Below are 17,798 nucleotides of genomic sequence, written 5' to 3'. Positions count from 1 at the left end.
GTCAGTTAGGCAAGTACCTGTTGTCTGTAGATGCAGTGTGGGGAATACACTCTCAGTTAGGCAAGTACATGTTGTCTATAGATGCAATGTGGGGAATACACTGTTAGTTAGGACTAGTACCTGCTGTCTGTAGATGCAGTGTGGGGAATACACTTTCAGTTAGGCAAGTACATGTTGTCTGTAGATGCATTGTGGGGAATAATGGGGAATACACTCTCAGTTAGGCAAGTACCTGTTGTCTGTAGATGCAGTGGAGGAATTCACTGTCAGTTAGGCAAGTACCTGTTGTCTGTAGATGCAGTGTGGGGAATACACTGTCAGTTAGGCAAGTACATGTTGTCTATAGATGCAATGTGGGGAATACACTGTTAGTTAGGCAAGTACCTGCTGTCTGTAGATGCAGTGTGGGGAATACACTTTCAGTTAGGCAAGTACATGTTGTCTGTAGATGCATTGTGGGGAATAATGGGGAATACACTCTCAGTTAGGCAAGTACCTGTTGTCTGTAGATGCAGTGGAGGAATACACTGTCAGTTAGGCAAGTACCTGTTGTCTGTAGATGCATTGTGGGGAATACACTGTCAGTTAGGCAAGTATAAATTGTCTGTAGATGCATTGTGGGGAATAATGGGGAATATACTGTCAGTTAGGCAAGTACATGTTGTCTGTAGATGCATTGTGGGGAATAATGGGGAAAACACTGTCAGTTAGGCAAGTACCTGCTGTCTGTAGATACATTGTGGGGAATACACTGTCAGTTAGGCAAGTTCCTGTTCTCTGTAGATGCAGTGTGGGGAATACACTGTTAGTTAGGCAAGTTCCTGTTGTCTGTAGATGCAGTTTCGGGAATACACTGTCAGTTAGGCAAGTACCAGCTGTCTGTAGATGCAGTGTGGGGAATACACTGTTAGTTAGGCAAGTACCTGTTGTCTGTAGATGCAATGTGGGGAATACACTAATAGTTAGGCAAGTACCTGTTGTCTGTAGATGCAGTGTGGGGAATACACTGTCAGTTAGGCAAGTACCTGCTGTCTGTAGATGCAGTGTGGGGAATACACTGTTAGTTAGGCAAGTACCTGTTGTCTGTAGATGCAATGTGGGGAATACACTTATAGTTAGGCAAGTACCTGTTGTCTGTAGATGCAGTGTGGGGAATACACTGTCAGTTAGGCAAGTACCTGCTGTCTGTAGATGCAGTTTTGGGAATACACTGTCAGTTAGGCAAGTTCCTGTTCTCTGTAGATGCAGTGTGGGGAATACACTCTCAGTTAGGCAAGTTCCTGTTGTCTGTAGATGCAGTGTGGGGAATACACTGTCAGTTAGGCAAGAACCTGTTGTCTGTAGATGCAGTTTGGGGAATACACAGTTAGTTAGGCAAGTACCTGCTGTCTGTAGATGCAGTGTGGGTAATACACTGTCAGTTAGGCAAGTACATGTTGTCTGTAGATGCATTGTGGGGAATAATGGGGAATACACTGTCAGTTAGGCAAGTACCTGCTGTCTGTAGATACATTGTGGGGAATACACTGTCAGTTAGGCAAGTACCTGTTGTCTGTAGATGCAATGTGGGGAATACACTCTCAGTTAAGCAAGACCTGCTGTCTGTAGATGCATTGTGGGGAATACACTGTCAGTTAGGCAAATACCTGTTGTCTGTAGATGCAGTGTGGGGAATACACTGTTAGTTAGGCAAGGTGAGGTGAAATTGGGTTTAACATCGGGTCCAAGATTATTGCACCTATATAGCGATGTGCATGCAAGTGTGTGTGCGGCTGCTTGTACTAGTCTGGGCTGATGCCGATTTATAGTGATAGCCCACTGAGATACCATGCCGCAGTTTAACATGAATACCCCACTCAGACACAGTATACTGACTCCGAGCCGACCAGTCCTTGTTTTAGCCCCTTAATGCCGACCGCCAGACAGGGTAACAACAAGTACCATCTTTTAACGTCTTTTGGTATGACGCGGCCGGGGATCGAACCCCGGACTTTCCACTCTCCGGGCGGACGCTCTACCACTAGACCACGGAGGCGGTCGTTAGTTAGGCAAGTACCTGCTGTCTGTAGATGCAGTGTGGGGAATACACTGTCAGTTAGGCAAGTACCTGCTGTCTGTAGAAACATTGTGGGGAATACACTAATAGTTAGGCAAGTACCTGTTGTCTGTAGATGCAGTGTGGGGAATACACTGTCAGTTAGGCAAGTACATGTTGTCTGTAGATGCAGTGTGGGGAATACACTATTACTTAGGCAAGTTCCTGTTCTCTGTAGATACATTGTGGGGAATACACTGTTAGTTAGGCAAGTACCTGTTGTCTCTAGATGCAGTGTGGGGAATACACTGTCAGTTAGGCAAGTACCTGTTGTCTGTAGATGCAGTGTGGGGAATACACTCTCAGTTAGGCAAGTACATGTTGTCTATAGATGCAATGTGGGGAATACACTGTTAGTTAGGACTAGTACCTGCTGTCTGTAGATGCAGTGTGGGGAATACACTTTCAGTTAGGCAAGTACATGTTGTCTGTAGATGCATTGTGGGGAATAATGGGGAATACACTCTCAGTTAGGCAAGTACCTGTTGTCTGTAGATGCAGTGGAGGAATTCACTGTCAGTTAGGCAAGTACCTGTTGTCTGTAGATGCAGTGTGGGGAATACACTGTCAGTTAGGCAAGTACATGTTGTCTATAGATGCAATGTGGGGAATACACTGTTAGTTAGGCAAGTACCTGCTGTCTGTAGATGCAGTGTGGGGAATACACTTTCAGTTAGGCAAGTACATGTTGTCTGTAGATGCATTGTGGGGAATAATGGGGAATACACTCTCAGTTAGGCAAGTACCTGTTGTCTGTAGATGCAGTGGAGGAATACACTGTCAGTTAGGCAAGTACCTGTTGTCTGTAGATGCATTGTGGGGAATACACTGTCAGTTAGGCAAGTATAAATTGTCTGTAGATGCATTGTGGGGAATAATGGGGAATATACTGTCAGTTAGGCAAGTACATGTTGTCTGTAGATGCATTGTGGGGAATAATGGGGAAAACACTGTCAGTTAGGCAAGTACCTGCTGTCTGTAGATACATTGTGGGGAATACACTGTCAGTTAGGCAAGTTCCTGTTCTCTGTAGATGCAGTGTGGGGAATACACTGTTAGTTAGGCAAGTTCCTGTTGTCTGTAGATGCAGTTTCGGGAATACACTGTCAGTTAAGCAAGTTCCTGTTCTCTGTAGATGCAGTGTGGGGAATACACTGTCAGTTAGGCAAGAACCTGTTGTCTGTAGATGCAGTTTGGGGAATACACTGTTAGTTAGGCAAGTACACGTTGTCTGTAGATGCAGTGTGGGGAATACACTGTCAGTTAGGCAAGTACCTGTTGTCTGTAGATGCATTGTGGGGAATAATGGGGAATACACTGTCAGTTAGGCAAGTACACGTTGTCTGTAGATGCAGTGTGGGGAATACACTGTCAGTTAGGCAAGTACATGTTGTCTGTAGATGCATTGTGGGGAATAATGGGGAATACACTGTCAGTTAGGCAAGTACCTGTTGTCTGTAGATACATTGTGGGGAATACACTATCAGTTAGGCAAGTACCTGCTGTCTGTAGATGCAGTGTGGGGAATACACTGTCAGTTAGGCAAGTACCTGTTGTCTGTAGATGCATTGTGGGGAATACCCTGTCAGTTAGACCAGTACATGTTGTCTGTAGATGCATTGTGGGGAATAATGGGGAATACACTGTTAGTTAAGGAAGTACCTGTTGTCTGTAGATGCAGTGTGGGGAATACACTGTCAGTTAGGCAAGTACCTGCTGTCTGTAGAAACATTGTGGAGAATACACTGTTAGTTAGGAAAGTACCTGTTGTCTGTAGATGCAGAGTGGGGAATACACTGTCAGTTAGGCAAGTACCTGTTGTCTGTAGATGCAGTGTGGGGAATACACTGTTAGTTAGGCAAGTTCCTGTTCTCTATAGATACATTGTGGGGAATACACTGTTAGTTAGGCAAGTACCTGTTGTCTGTAGATGCAGTGTGGGGAATACACTGTCAGTTAGGCAAGTACCTGCTGTCTGTAGATGCAATGTGGGGAATACACTGTTAGTTAGGCAAGTTCCTGTTGTCTGTAGATGCAGTGTGGGGAATACACTGTCAGTTAGGCAAGTACCTGTTGTCTATAGATGCAATGTGGGGAATACACTGTTAGTTAGGCAAGTACATGCTGTCTGTAGATGCAGTGTGGGGAATACACTGTCCGTTAGGCAAGTACATGTTGTCTGAAGATGCATTGTGGGGAATAATGGGGAATACACTCTCAGTTAGGCAAGTACCTGTTGTCTGTAGATGCAGTGTGAGGAATACACTGTCAGTTAGGCAGGTACCTGCTGTCTGTAGATGCAGTGTTGGGAATATACTGTCAGTTAGGCAAGTACCTGTTGTCTGTAGATGCAATGTGGGGAATACACTGTCAGTTAGGCAAGTACCTGCTGTCTGTAGATGCAGTGTGGGGAATACACTGTTAGTTAGGCAAGTACCTGTTGTCTGTAGATGCAATGTGGGGAATACACTAATAGTTAGGCAAGTACCTGTGGTCTGTAGATGCAGTGTGGGGAATACACTGTCATTTAGGCAAATACATGTTGTCTGTAGATGCATTGTGGGGAATAATGGGGAATACACTCTCAGTTAGGCAAGTACCTGCTGTCTGTAGATACATTGCGGGAAATACACTGTTAGTTAGGCAAGTACCTGTTGTCTGTAGATGCAGTGTTGGGAATACACTGTCAGTTAGGCAAGTACCTGTTGTCTGTAGATGCAATGTGGGGAATACACTGTCAGTTAGGCAAGTACCAGCTGTCTGTAGATGCAGTGTGGGGAATACACTGTTAGTTAGGCAAGTACCTGTTGTCTGTAGATGCAATGTGGGGAATACACTAATAGTTAGGCAAGTACCTGTTGTCTGTAGATGCAGTGTGGGGAATACACTGTCAGTTAGGCAAGTACCTGCTGTCTGTAGATGCAGTGTGGGGAATACACTGTTAGTTAGGCAAGTACCTGTTGTCTGTAGATGCAATGTGGGGAATACACTAATAGTTAGGCAAGTACCTGTTGTCTGTAGATGCAGTGTGGGGAATACACTGTCAGTTAGGCAAGTACCTGCTGTCTGTAGATGCAGTTTTGGGAATACACTGTCAGTTAGGCAAGTTCCTGTTCTCTGTAGATGCAGTGTGGGGAATACACTCTCAGTTAGGCAAGTTCCTGTTGTCTGTAGATGCAGTGTGGGGAATACACTGTTAGTTAGGCAAGTACCTGTTGTCTGTAGATGCAATGTGGGGAATACACTAATAGTTAGGCAAGTACCTGTGGTCTGTAGATGCAGTGTGGGGAATACACTGTCATTTAGGCAAATACATGTTGTCTGTAGATGCATTGTGGGGAATAATGGGGAATACACTCTCAGTTAGGCAAGTACCTGCTGTCTGTAGATACATTGCGGGAAATACACTGTTAGTTAGGCAAGTACCTGTTGTCTGTAGATGCAGTGTTGGGAATACACTGTCAGTTAGGCAAGTACCTGTTGTCTGTAGATGCAATGTGGGGAATACACTGTCAGTTAGGCAAGTACCAGCTGTCTGTAGATGCAGTGTGGGGAATACACTGTTAGTTAGGCAAGTACCTGTTGTCTGTAGATGCAATGTGGGGAATACACTAATAGTTAGGCAAGTACCTGTTGTCTGTAGATGCAGTGTGGGGAATACACTGTCAGTTAGGCAAGTACCTGCTGTCTGTAGATGCAGTGTGGGGAATACACTGTTAGTTAGGCAAGTACCTGTTGTCTGTAGATGCAATGTGGGGAATACACTAATAGTTAGGCAAGTACCTGTTGTCTGTAGATGCAGTGTGGGGAATACACTGTCAGTTAGGCAAGTACCTGCTGTCTGTAGATGCAGTTTTGGGAATACACTGTCAGTTAGGCAAGTTCCTGTTCTCTGTAGATGCAGTGTGGGGAATACACTCTCAGTTAGGCAAGTTCCTGTTGTCTGTAGATGCAGTGTGGGGAATACACTGTCAGTTAGGCAAGAACCTGTTGTCTGTAGATGCAGTTTGGGGAATACACAGTTAGTTAGGCAAGTACCTGCTGTCTGTAGATGCAGTGTGGGTAATACACTGTCAGTTAGGCAAGTACATGTTGTCTGTAGATGCATTGTGGGGAATAATGGGGAATACACTGTCAGTTAGGCAAGTACCTGCTGTCTGTAGATACATTGTGGGGAATACACTGTCAGTTAGGCAAGTACCTGTTGTCTGTAGATGCAATGTGGGGAATACACTCTCAGTTAAGCAAGACCTGCTGTCTGTAGATGCATTGTGGGGAATACATTGTCAGTTAGGCAAATACCTGTTGTCTGTAGATGCAGTGTGGGGAATACACTGTTAGTTAGGCAAGGTGAGGTGAAATTGGGTTTAACGTCGGGTCCAAGATTATTGCACCTATATAGCGATGTGCATGCAAGTGTGTGTGCGGCTGCTTGTACTAGTCTGGGCTGATGCCGATTTATAGTGATAGCCCACTGAGATACCATGCCGCAGTTTAACATGAATACCCCACTCAGACACAGTATACTGACTCCGAGCCGACCAGTCCTTGTTTTAGCCCCTTAATGCCGACCGCCAGACAGGGTAACAACAAGTACCATCTTTTAACGTCTTTTGGTATGACGCGGCCGGGGATCGAACCCCGGACTTTCCACTCTCCGGGCGGACGCTCTACCACTAGACCACGGAGGCGGTCGTTAGTTAGGCAAGTACCTGCTGTCTGTAGATGCAGTGTGGGGAATACACTGTCAGTTAGGCAAGTACCTGCTGTCTGTAGAAACATTGTGGGGAATACACTAATAGTTAGGCAAGTACCTGTTGTCTGTAGATGCAGTGTGGGGAATACACTGTCAGTTAGGCAAGTACATGTTGTCTGTAGATGCAGTGTGGGGAATACACTATTACTTAGGCAAGTTCCTGTTCTCTGTAGATACATTGTGGGGAATACACTGTTAGTTAGGCAAGTACCTGTTGTCTCTAGATGCAGTGTGGGGAATACACTGTCAGTTAGGCAAGTACCTGTTGTCTGTAGATGCAGTGTGGGGAATACACTCTCAGTTAGGCAAGTACATGTTGTCTATAGATGCAATGTGGGGAATACACTGTTAGTTAGGACTAGTACCTGCTGTCTGTAGATGCAGTGTGGGGAATACACTTTCAGTTAGGCAAGTACATGTTGTCTGTAGATGCATTGTGGGGAATAATGGGGAATACACTCTCAGTTAGGCAAGTACCTGTTGTCTGTAGATGCAGTGGAGGAATTCACTGTCAGTTAGGCAAGTACCTGTTGTCTGTAGATGCAGTGTGGGGAATACACTGTCAGTTAGGCAAGTACATGTTGTCTATAGATGCAATGTGGGGAATACACTGTTAGTTAGGCAAGTACCTGCTGTCTGTAGATGCAGTGTGGGGAATACACTTTCAGTTAGGCAAGTACATGTTGTCTGTAGATGCATTGTGGGGAATAATGGGGAATACACTCTCAGTTAGGCAAGTACCTGTTGTCTGTAGATGCAGTGGAGGAATACACTGTCAGTTAGGCAAGTACCTGTTGTCTGTAGATGCATTGTGGGGAATACACTGTCAGTTAGGCAAGTATAAATTGTCTGTAGATGCATTGTGGGGAATAATGGGGAATATACTGTCAGTTAGGCAAGTACATGTTGTCTGTAGATGCATTGTGGGGAATAATGGGGAAAACACTGTCAGTTAGGCAAGTACCTGCTGTCTGTAGATACATTGTGGGGAATACACTGTCAGTTAGGCAAGTTCCTGTTCTCTGTAGATGCAGTGTGGGGAATACACTGTTAGTTAGGCAAGTTCCTGTTGTCTGTAGATGCAGTTTCGGGAATACACTGTCAGTTAAGCAAGTTCCTGTTCTCTGTAGATGCAGTGTGGGGAATACACTGTCAGTTAGGCAAGAACCTGTTGTCTGTAGATGCAGTTTGGGGAATACACTGTTAGTTAGGCAAGTACACGTTGTCTGTAGATGCAGTGTGGGGAATACACTGTCAGTTAGGCAAGTACCTGTTGTCTGTAGATGCATTGTGGGGAATAATGGGGAATACACTGTCAGTTAGGCAAGTACACGTTGTCTGTAGATGCAGTGTGGGGAATACACTGTCAGTTAGGCAAGTACATGTTGTCTGTAGATGCATTGTGGGGAATAATGGAGAATACACTGTCAGTTAGGCAAGTACCTGTTGTCTGTAGATACATTGTGGGGAATACACTATCAGTTAGGCAAGTACCTGCTGTCTGTAGATGCAGTGTGGGGAATACACTGTCAGTTAGGCAAGTACCTGTTGTCTGTAGATGCATTGTGGGGAATACCCTGTCAGTTAGACCAGTACATGTTGTCTGTAGATGCATTGTGGGGAATAATGGGGAATACACTGTTAGTTAAGGAAGTACCTGTTGTCTGTAGATGCAGTGTGGGGAATACACTGTCAGTTAGGCAAGTACCTGCTGTCTGTAGAAACATTGTGGAGAATACACTGTTAGTTAGGAAAGTACCTGTTGTCTGTAGATGCAGAGTGGGGAATACACTGTCAGTTAGGCAAGTACCTGTTGTCTGTAGATGCAGTGTGGGGAATACACTGTTAGTTAGGCAAGTTCCTGTTCTCTATAGATACATTGTGGGGAATACACTGTTAGTTAAGCAAGTACCTGTTGTCTGTAGATGCAGTGTGGGGAATACACTGTCAGTTAGGCAAGTACCTGCTGTCTGTAGATGCAATGTGGGGAATACACTGTTAGTTAGGCAAGTTCCTGTTGTCTGTAGATGCAGTGTGGGGAATACACTGTCAGTTAGGCAAGTACCTGTTGTCTATAGATGCAATGTGGGGAATACACTGTTAGTTAGGCAAGTACATGCTGTCTGTAGATGCAGTGTGGGGAATACACTGTCCGTTAGGCAAGTACATGTTGTCTGAAGATGCATTGTGGGGAATAATGGGGAATACACTCTCAGTTAGGGAAGTACCTGCTGTCTGTAGATGCAGTGTTGGGAATATACTGTCAGTAAGGCAAGTACCTGTTGTCTGTAGATGCAATGTGGGGAATACACTGTCAGTTAGGCAAGTACCAGCTGTCTGTAGATGCAGTGTGGGGAATACACTGTTAGTTAGGCAAGTACCTGTTGTCTGTAGATGCAATGTGGGGAATACACTAATAGTTAGGCAAGTACCTGTTGTCTGTAGATGCAGTGTGGGGAATACACTGTCATTTAGGCAAATACATGTTGTCTGTAGATGCATTGTGGGGAATAATGGGGAATACACTCTCAGTTAGGCAAGTACCAGCTGTCTGTAGATACATTGCGGGAAATACACTGTCAGTTAGGCAAGTACCTGTTGTCTGTAGATGCAGTGTTGGGAATACACTGTCAGTTAGGCAAGTACCTGTTGTCTGTAGATGCAATGTGGGGAATACACTGTCAGTTAGGCAAGTACCTGCTGTCTGTAGATGCAGTGTGGGGAATACACTGTTACTTAGGCAAGTACCTGTTGTCTGTAGATGCAATGTGGGGAATACACTAATAGTTAGGCAAGTACCTGTTGTCTGTAGATGCATTGTGGGGAATAATGGGGAATACACTGTCAGTTAGGCAAGTACACGTTGTCTGTAGATGCAGTGTGGGGAATACACTGTCAGTTAGGCAAGTACATGTTGTCTGTAGATGCATTGTGGGGAATAATGGAGAATACACTGTCAGTTAGGCAAGTACCTGTTGTCTGTAGATACATTGTGGGGAATACACTATCAGTTAGGCAAGTACCTGCTGTCTGTAGATGCAGTGTGGGGAATACACTGTCAGTTAGGCAAGTACCTGTTGTCTGTAGATGCATTGTGGGGAATACCCTGTCAGTTAGACCAGTACATGTTGTCTGTAGATGCATTGTGGGGAATAATGGGGAATACACTGTTAGTTAAGGAAGTACCTGTTGTCTGTAGATGCAGTGTGGGGAATACACTGTCAGTTAGGCAAGTACCTGCTGTCTGTAGAAACATTGTGGAGAATACACTGTTAGTTAGGAAAGTACCTGTTGTCTGTAGATGCAGAGTGGGGAATACACTGTCAGTTAGGCAAGTACCTGTTGTCTGTAGATGCAGTGTGGGGAATACACTGTTAGTTAGGCAAGTTCCTGTTCTCTATAGATACATTGTGGGGAATACACTGTTAGTTAAGCAAGTACCTGTTGTCTGTAGATGCAGTGTGGGGAATACACTGTCAGTTAGGCAAGTACCTGCTGTCTGTAGATGCAATGTGGGGAATACACTGTTAGTTAGGCAAGTTCCTGTTGTCTGTAGATGCAGTGTGGGGAATACACTGTCAGTTAGGCAAGTACCTGTTGTCTATAGATGCAATGTGGGGAATACACTGTTAGTTAGGCAAGTACATGCTGTCTGTAGATGCAGTGTGGGGAATACACTGTCCGTTAGGCAAGTACATGTTGTCTGAAGATGCATTGTGGGGAATAATGGGGAATACACTCTCAGTTAGGGAAGTACCTGCTGTCTGTAGATGCAGTGTTGGGAATATACTGTCAGTAAGGCAAGTACCTGTTGTCTGTAGATGCAATGTGGGGAATACACTGTCAGTTAGGCAAGTACCAGCTGTCTGTAGATGCAGTGTGGGGAATACACTGTTAGTTAGGCAAGTACCTGTTGTCTGTAGATGCAATGTGGGGAATACACTAATAGTTAGGCAAGTACCTGTTGTCTGTAGATGCAGTGTGGGGAATACACTGTCATTTAGGCAAATACATGTTGTCTGTAGATGCATTGTGGGGAATAATGGGGAATACACTCTCAGTTAGGCAAGTACCTGTTGTCTGTAGATACATTGTGGGGAATACACTATCAGTTAGGCAAGTACCTGCTGTCTGTAGATGCAGTGTGGGGAATACACTGTCAGTTAGGCAAGTACCTGTTGTCTGTAGATGCATTGTGGGGAATACCCTGTCAGTTAGACCAGTACATGTTGTCTGTAGATGCATTGTGGGGAATAATGGGGAATACACTGTTAGTTAAGGAAGTACCTGTTGTCTGTAGATGCAGTGTGGGGAATACACTGTCAGTTAGGCAAGTACCTGCTGTCTGTAGAAACATTGTGGAGAATACACTGTTAGTTAGGAAAGTACCTGTTGTCTGTAGATGCAGAGTGGGGAATACACTGTCAGTTAGGCAAGTACCTGTTGTCTGTAGATGCAGTGTGGGGAATACACTGTTAGTTAGGCAAGTTCCTGTTCTCTATAGATACATTGTGGGGAATACACTGTTAGTTAAGCAAGTACCTGTTGTCTGTAGATGCAGTGTGGGGAATACACTGTCAGTTAGGCAAGTACCTGCTGTCTGTAGATGCAATGTGGGGAATACACTGTTAGTTAGGCAAGTTCCTGTTGTCTGTAGATGCAGTGTGGGGAATACACTGTCAGTTAGGCAAGTACCTGTTGTCTATAGATGCAATGTGGGGAATACACTGTTAGTTAGGCAAGTACATGCTGTCTGTAGATGCAGTGTGGGGAATACACTGTCCGTTAGGCAAGTACATGTTGTCTGAAGATGCATTGTGGGGAATAATGGGGAATACACTCTCAGTTAGGGAAGTACCTGCTGTCTGTAGATGCAGTGTTGGGAATATACTGTCAGTAAGGCAAGTACCTGTTGTCTGTAGATGCAATGTGGGGAATACACTGTCAGTTAGGCAAGTACCAGCTGTCTGTAGATGCAGTGTGGGGAATACACTGTTAGTTAGGCAAGTACCTGTTGTCTGTAGATGCAATGTGGGGAATACACTAATAGTTAGGCAAGTACCTGTTGTCTGTAGATGCAGTGTGGGGAATACACTGTCATTTAGGCAAATACATGTTGTCTGTAGATGCATTGTGGGGAATAATGGGGAATACACTCTCAGTTAGGCAAGTACCAGCTGTCTGTAGATACATTGCGGGAAATACACTGTCAGTTAGGCAAGTACCTGTTGTCTGTAGATGCAGTGTTGGGAATACACTGTCAGTTAGGCAAGTACCTGTTGTCTGTAGATGCAATGTGGGGAATACACTGTCAGTTAGGCAAGTACCTGCTGTCTGTAGATGCAGTGTGGGGAATACACTGTTACTTAGGCAAGTACCTGTTGTCTGTAGATGCAATGTGGGGAATACACTAATAGTTAGGCAAGTACCTGTTGTCTGTAGATGCAGTGTGGGGAATACACTGTCAGTTAGGCAAGTACCTGCTGTCTGTAGATGCAGTGTGGGGAATACACTGTTAGTTAGGCAAGTACCTGTTGTCTGTAGATGCAATGTGGGGAATACACTAATAGTTAGGCAAGTACCTGTTGTCTGTAGATGCAGTGTGGGGAATACACTGTCAGTTAGGCAAGTACCTGCTGTCTGTAGATGCAGTGTTGGGAATACACTGTCAGTTAGGCAAGTTCCTGTTCTCTGTAGATGCAGTGTGGGGAATACACTCTCAGTTAGGCAAGTTCCTGTTGTCTGTAGATGCAGTGTGGGGAATACACTGTCAGTTAGGCAAGAACCTGTTGTCTGTAGATGCAGTTTGGGGAATACACTGTTAGTTAGGCAAGTACCTGCTGTCTGTAGATGCAGTGTGGGTAATACACTGTCAGTTAGGCAAGTACATGTTGTCTGTAGATGCATTGTGGGGAATAATGGGGAATACACTGTCAGTTAGGCAAGTACCTGCTGTCTGTAGATACATTGTGGTGAATACACTGTCAGTTAGGGAAGTACCTGTTGTCTGTAGATGCAGTGTGGGGAATACACTGTCAGTTAGGCAAGTACATGTTGTCTGTAGATGCATTGTGGGGAATAATGGGGAATACACTGTCAGTTAGGCAAGTACCTGCTGTCTGTAGATACATTGTGGGGAATACACTGTCAGTTAGGCAAGTACCTGTTGTCTGTAGATGCAGTGTGGGGAATACACTGTCAGTTAGGCAAGTACCTGTTGTCTGTAGATGCATTGTGGGGAATAATGGGGAATACACTGTCAGTTGGGCAAGTACCTGCTGTCTGTAGATACATTGTGGGGAAAAGACTGTCAGTTCGGCAAGTACCTGCTGTCTGTAGATGCAGTGTGGGGAATACACTGTCAGTTAGGAAAGTACATGTTGTCTATAGATGCAATGTGGGGAATACACTGTTAGTTAGGCAAGTACCTGCTGTCTGTAGATGCAGTGTGGGGAATACACTTTCAGTTAGGCAAGTACCTGTTGTCTGTAGATGCATTGTGGGGAATAATGGGGAATACACTCTCAGTTAGGCAAGTACCTGTTGTCTGTAGATGCAGTGGAGGAATACACTGTCAGTTAGGCAAGTACCTGTTGTCTGTAGATGCAGTGTGGGGAATACACTGTCAGTTAGGCAAGTACATATTGTCTGTAGATGCAGTGTGGGGAATACACTGTCAGTTAGGCAAGTACCTGCTGTCTGTAGATGCAGTGTGGGGAATACACTGTCAGTTAGGCAAATACCTGTTGTCTGTAGATGCATTGTGGGGAATAATGGGGAATACACTGTCAGTTAGGCAAGTACACGTTGTCTGTAGATGCAGTGTGGGGAATACACTCTCAGTTAGGCAAGTACCTGTTGTCTGTAGATGCAGTGTGGGGAATACACTGTCAGTTAGGCAAGTACCTGCTGTCTGTAGATGCAGTGTGTGGAATACACTGTCAGTAAGGCAAATACCTGTTGTCTGTAGATGCATTGTGGGGAATAATGGGGAATACACTGTCAGTTAGGCAAGTACCTGTTGTCTGTAGATGCAGTGTGGGGAATACACTGTCAGTTAGGCAAGTACCTGTTGTCTGTAGATGCAGTGTGGGGAATACACTGTCAGTTAGGCAAGTACCTGTTGTCTGTAGATGCAGTGTGGGGAATACACTGTCAGTTAGGCAAGTACCTGCTGTCTGTAGATGCAGTGTGGGGAATACACTGTCAGTTAGGCAAATACCTGTTGTCTGTAGATGCATTGTGGGGAATAATGGGGAATACACTGTCAGTTAGGCAAGTACACGTTGTCTGTAGATGCAGTGTGGGGAATACACTGTCAGTTACGCAAGTACATGTTGTCTGTAGATGCATTGTGGGGAATAATGGGGAATACACTGTCAGTTAGGCAAGTACCTGCTGTCTGTAGATACATTGTGGGGAATACACTGTTAGTTAGGCAAGATCCTGCTGTCTGTAGATGCATTGTGGGGAATACACTGTTAGTTAGGCAAGTACCTGCTGTCTGTAGATGCAGTGTGGGGAATACGCTGTTAGTTAGGCAAGTACCTGTTGTCTGTAGATGCAGTGTGGGGAATACACTGTCAGTTAGGCAAGTACCTGCTGTCTGTAGATGCAGTGTGGGGAATACACTGTCAGTTAGGCAAATACCTGTTGTCTGTAGATGCATTGTGGGGAATAATGGGGAATACACTGTCAGTTAGGCAAGTACACGTTGTCTGTAGATGCAGTGTGGGGAATACACTCTCAGTTAGGCAAGTACCTGTTGTCTGTAGATGCAGTGTGGGGAATACACTGTCAGTTAGGCAAGTACCTGCTGTCTGTAGATGCAGTGTGTGGAATACACTGTCAGTAAGGCAAATACCTGTTGTCTGTAGATGCATTGTGGGGAATAATGGGGAATACACTGTCAGTTAGGCAAGTACCTGTTGTCTGTAGATGCAGTGTGGGGAATACACTGTCAGTTAGGCAAGTACCTGTTGTCTGTAGATGCAGTGTGGGGAATACACTGTCAGTTAGGCAAGTACCTGTTGTCTGTAGATGCAGTGTGGGGAATACACTGTCAGTTAGGCAAGTACCTGCTGTCTGTAGATGCAGTGTGGGGAATACACTCTCAGTTAGGCAAATACCTGTTGTCTGTAGATGCATTGTGGGGAATAATGGGGAATACACTGTCAGTTAGGCAAGTACACGTTGTCTGTAGATGCAGTGTGGGGAATACACTGTCAGTTAGGCAAGTACATGTTGTCTGTAGATGCATTGTGGGGAATAATGGGGAATACACTGTCAGTTAGGCAAGTACCTGCTGTCTGTAGATACATTGCGGGGAATACACTGTTAGTTAGGCAAGATCCTGCTGTCTGTAGATGCATTGTGGGGAATACACTGTTAGTTAGGCAAGTACCTGCTGTCTGTAGATGCAGTGTGGGGAATACGCTGTTAGTTAGGCAAGATCCTGCTGTCTGTAGATGCAGTGTGGGGTATACACTGTCAGTTAGGCAAGTACCTGTTGTCTGTAGATGCAGTGTGGGGAATACACTGTCAGTTAGGCAAGTACCTGCTGTCTGTAGATGCATTGTGAGGAATACACTGTCAGTTAGGCAAGTACCTGCTGTCTGTAGATGCAGTGTAGGGAATACACTGTTAGTTAGGCAAGTACATGTTGTCTGTAGATGCATTGTGGGGAATACACTGTTAGTTAGGCAAGAACCTGCTGTCTGTAGATACATTGTGGGGAATACACTGTCAGTTAGGCAAGTACCTGCTGTTTGTAGATGCATTGTTGGGAATACACTGTTAGTTAGGCAAGAACCTGCTGTCTGTAGATACATTGTGGGGAATACACTGTAAATTAGGCAAGAACCTCTTGTCTGTAGATGTATTGCAGGGAAAATACTGTTACGCAAGTACCTGTTGTCTGTAGATGCGTTGCGGGGAATACACTGCCAGTTCTCGGTGAGGTTCTCCCCTGGGTGTAGACAACAGCATCATTACCACAGCATCAACAGCATTCTCTGCAGTGAAGGATCCGAGTGCTGCTACAACATCTTCCTTGTGCAGCAAATCCTGCAACATAACACACCACAGTGACCAGTCCTAGTATCCACAGTAACCAGCCCTGGCATAACCCACCACAATAACCAGCCCTGGCATAACCCACTACAGTAACCAGCCCTGGCGTCACACCACAGTAACAGGCCCTAGCATCCACAGTAACAGGCCATGGCATCCACAGTAACAGGCCCTGGCATCAAACCACAATAACAGGCCCTGGCATCACACCACAGTAACAGGCCCTGGCATCACACCACAGTAACAGGCCCTGGCATCAAACCACAGTAACAGGCCCTGGCATCACACCACAGTAACAGGCCCTGGCATCACACCACAATAACCAGTCCTAGCATCACACCACAATAACCAGTCCTAGCATCACACCACAATAACCAGCCCTGGCATCACACCACAGTAACCAGTCCTGGCATCACACCACAATAACCAGTCCTAGCATCACACCACAATAACCAGTCCTAGCATCACACCACAATAACCAGCCCTGGCATCACACCACAGTAACCAGCCCTGGCATCACACCACAGTAACCAGTCCTTGCATCACACCACAATAACAGGCCCTGGCATCACACCACAGTAACAGGCCCTGGCATCCACAGTAACAGGTCCTGGCATCACACCACAGTAACAGGCCCTGGCATCAAACCACAGTAACAGGCCCTGGCATCACACCACAATAACCAGTCCTATCATCACACCACAATAACCAGCCCTGGCATCCACAGTAACAGGCCCTGGCATCACACCACAGTAACAGGCCCTGGCATCCACAGTAACAGGTCCTGGCATAACACCACAATAACAGGCCCTGGCATCAAACCACAGTAACAGGCCCTGGCATCCACAGTAACAGGCCCTGGCATCACACCACAGTAACCAGCCCTGGCATCACACCACAATAACAGGCCCGGCATCAACAGTAACAGGCCCTAGCATCACACCACAGTAACCAGCCCTGGCATCCACAGTAACAGGCCCGGCATCCACAGTAACAGGCCCTGGCATCACACCACAGTAACCAGCCCTGGCATCCACAGTATATTTGTCATGGTAGTAACAGTGCAGGTGTCCATGTCATGGTTGTAACAGTGACCTACTACAATGAAGGTGTCCATGTCATGGTTGTAACAGTGACCTACTACAATGAAGGTGTCCATGTCATGGTTGTAACAGTGGCCTACTACAGTGAAGGTGTCCATGTCATGGTTGTAACAGTGGCCTATTATAGTCAAGGTGTCCATGTCGTGGTTGTAACAGTGACCTACCACAATGAAAGTGTCCATGTCATGGTTGTAACAGTGACCTACTACAGTGAAGGTGTCCATGTCATGGTTGTAACAGTGACCTACTACAGTGGAGGTGTCCATGTCATGGTTGTAACAGTGGGCTACTACAGTGAAGGTGTGTGTGTCTTGGTTGTAACAGTGACCTACTACAATGAAGGTGTCCATGTCATGGTTGTAACAGTGGCCTAGTACAGTGAAGGTGTCCATGTCATGGTTGTAACAGTGGCCTACTACAGTGAAGGTGTCCATGTCATGGTTGTAACAGTGACCTACTACAATGTAGGTGTCCATGTCATGTTTGTAACAGTGGCCTACTTCAGTGAAGGTGTCCATGTCATGGTTGTAACAGTGACCAACTACAATAATGGTGTCAATGTCATGGTTGTAACAGTTGCCTACTACAGTGAAGGTGTCCATGTCATGGTTGTAACAGTGACCTACTACAATGAAGGTGTCCATGTCATGGTTGTAACAGTGACCTACTACAATGAAGGTGTCCATGTCACGGTTGTAACAGTGACCTACTACAATGAAGGTGTCCATGTCATGGTTGTAACAGTGGACTACTACAATGAAGGTGTCCATGT

General features: G+C 45.5%; 1 protein-coding gene across 4 annotated transcripts in view; it reads right to left on the bottom strand.

The window, feature by feature from the left end:
- The window catches only part of LOC124123071 (protein prune homolog 2-like), a 192,418-nt gene that overhangs the window by 106,390 nt on the left and 68,230 nt on the right, over nt 1-17,798 (bottom strand). For all 4 annotated transcript variants that reach the window (XM_048395103.1, XM_048395102.1, XM_048395106.1 and 1 more), the window contains exon 8: nt 15,762-15,917. In XM_048395103.1, the coding sequence (XP_048251060.1) occupies nt 15,762-15,917 (156 nt within the window). The remainder of the gene's footprint in view (nt 1-15,761; nt 15,918-17,798) is intronic.

Source organism: Haliotis rufescens, unplaced genomic scaffold, assembly GCF_023055435.1.
Source record: "Haliotis rufescens isolate VD_foot unplaced genomic scaffold, xgHalRufe1.0.p SCAF_14, whole genome shotgun sequence".
Taxonomy (NCBI): domain Eukaryota; kingdom Metazoa; phylum Mollusca; class Gastropoda; order Lepetellida; family Haliotidae; genus Haliotis; species Haliotis rufescens.
The sequence above is the reverse complement of the archived record's forward strand: the minus strand, read 5'-3'. Positions and strand labels throughout refer to the sequence as shown.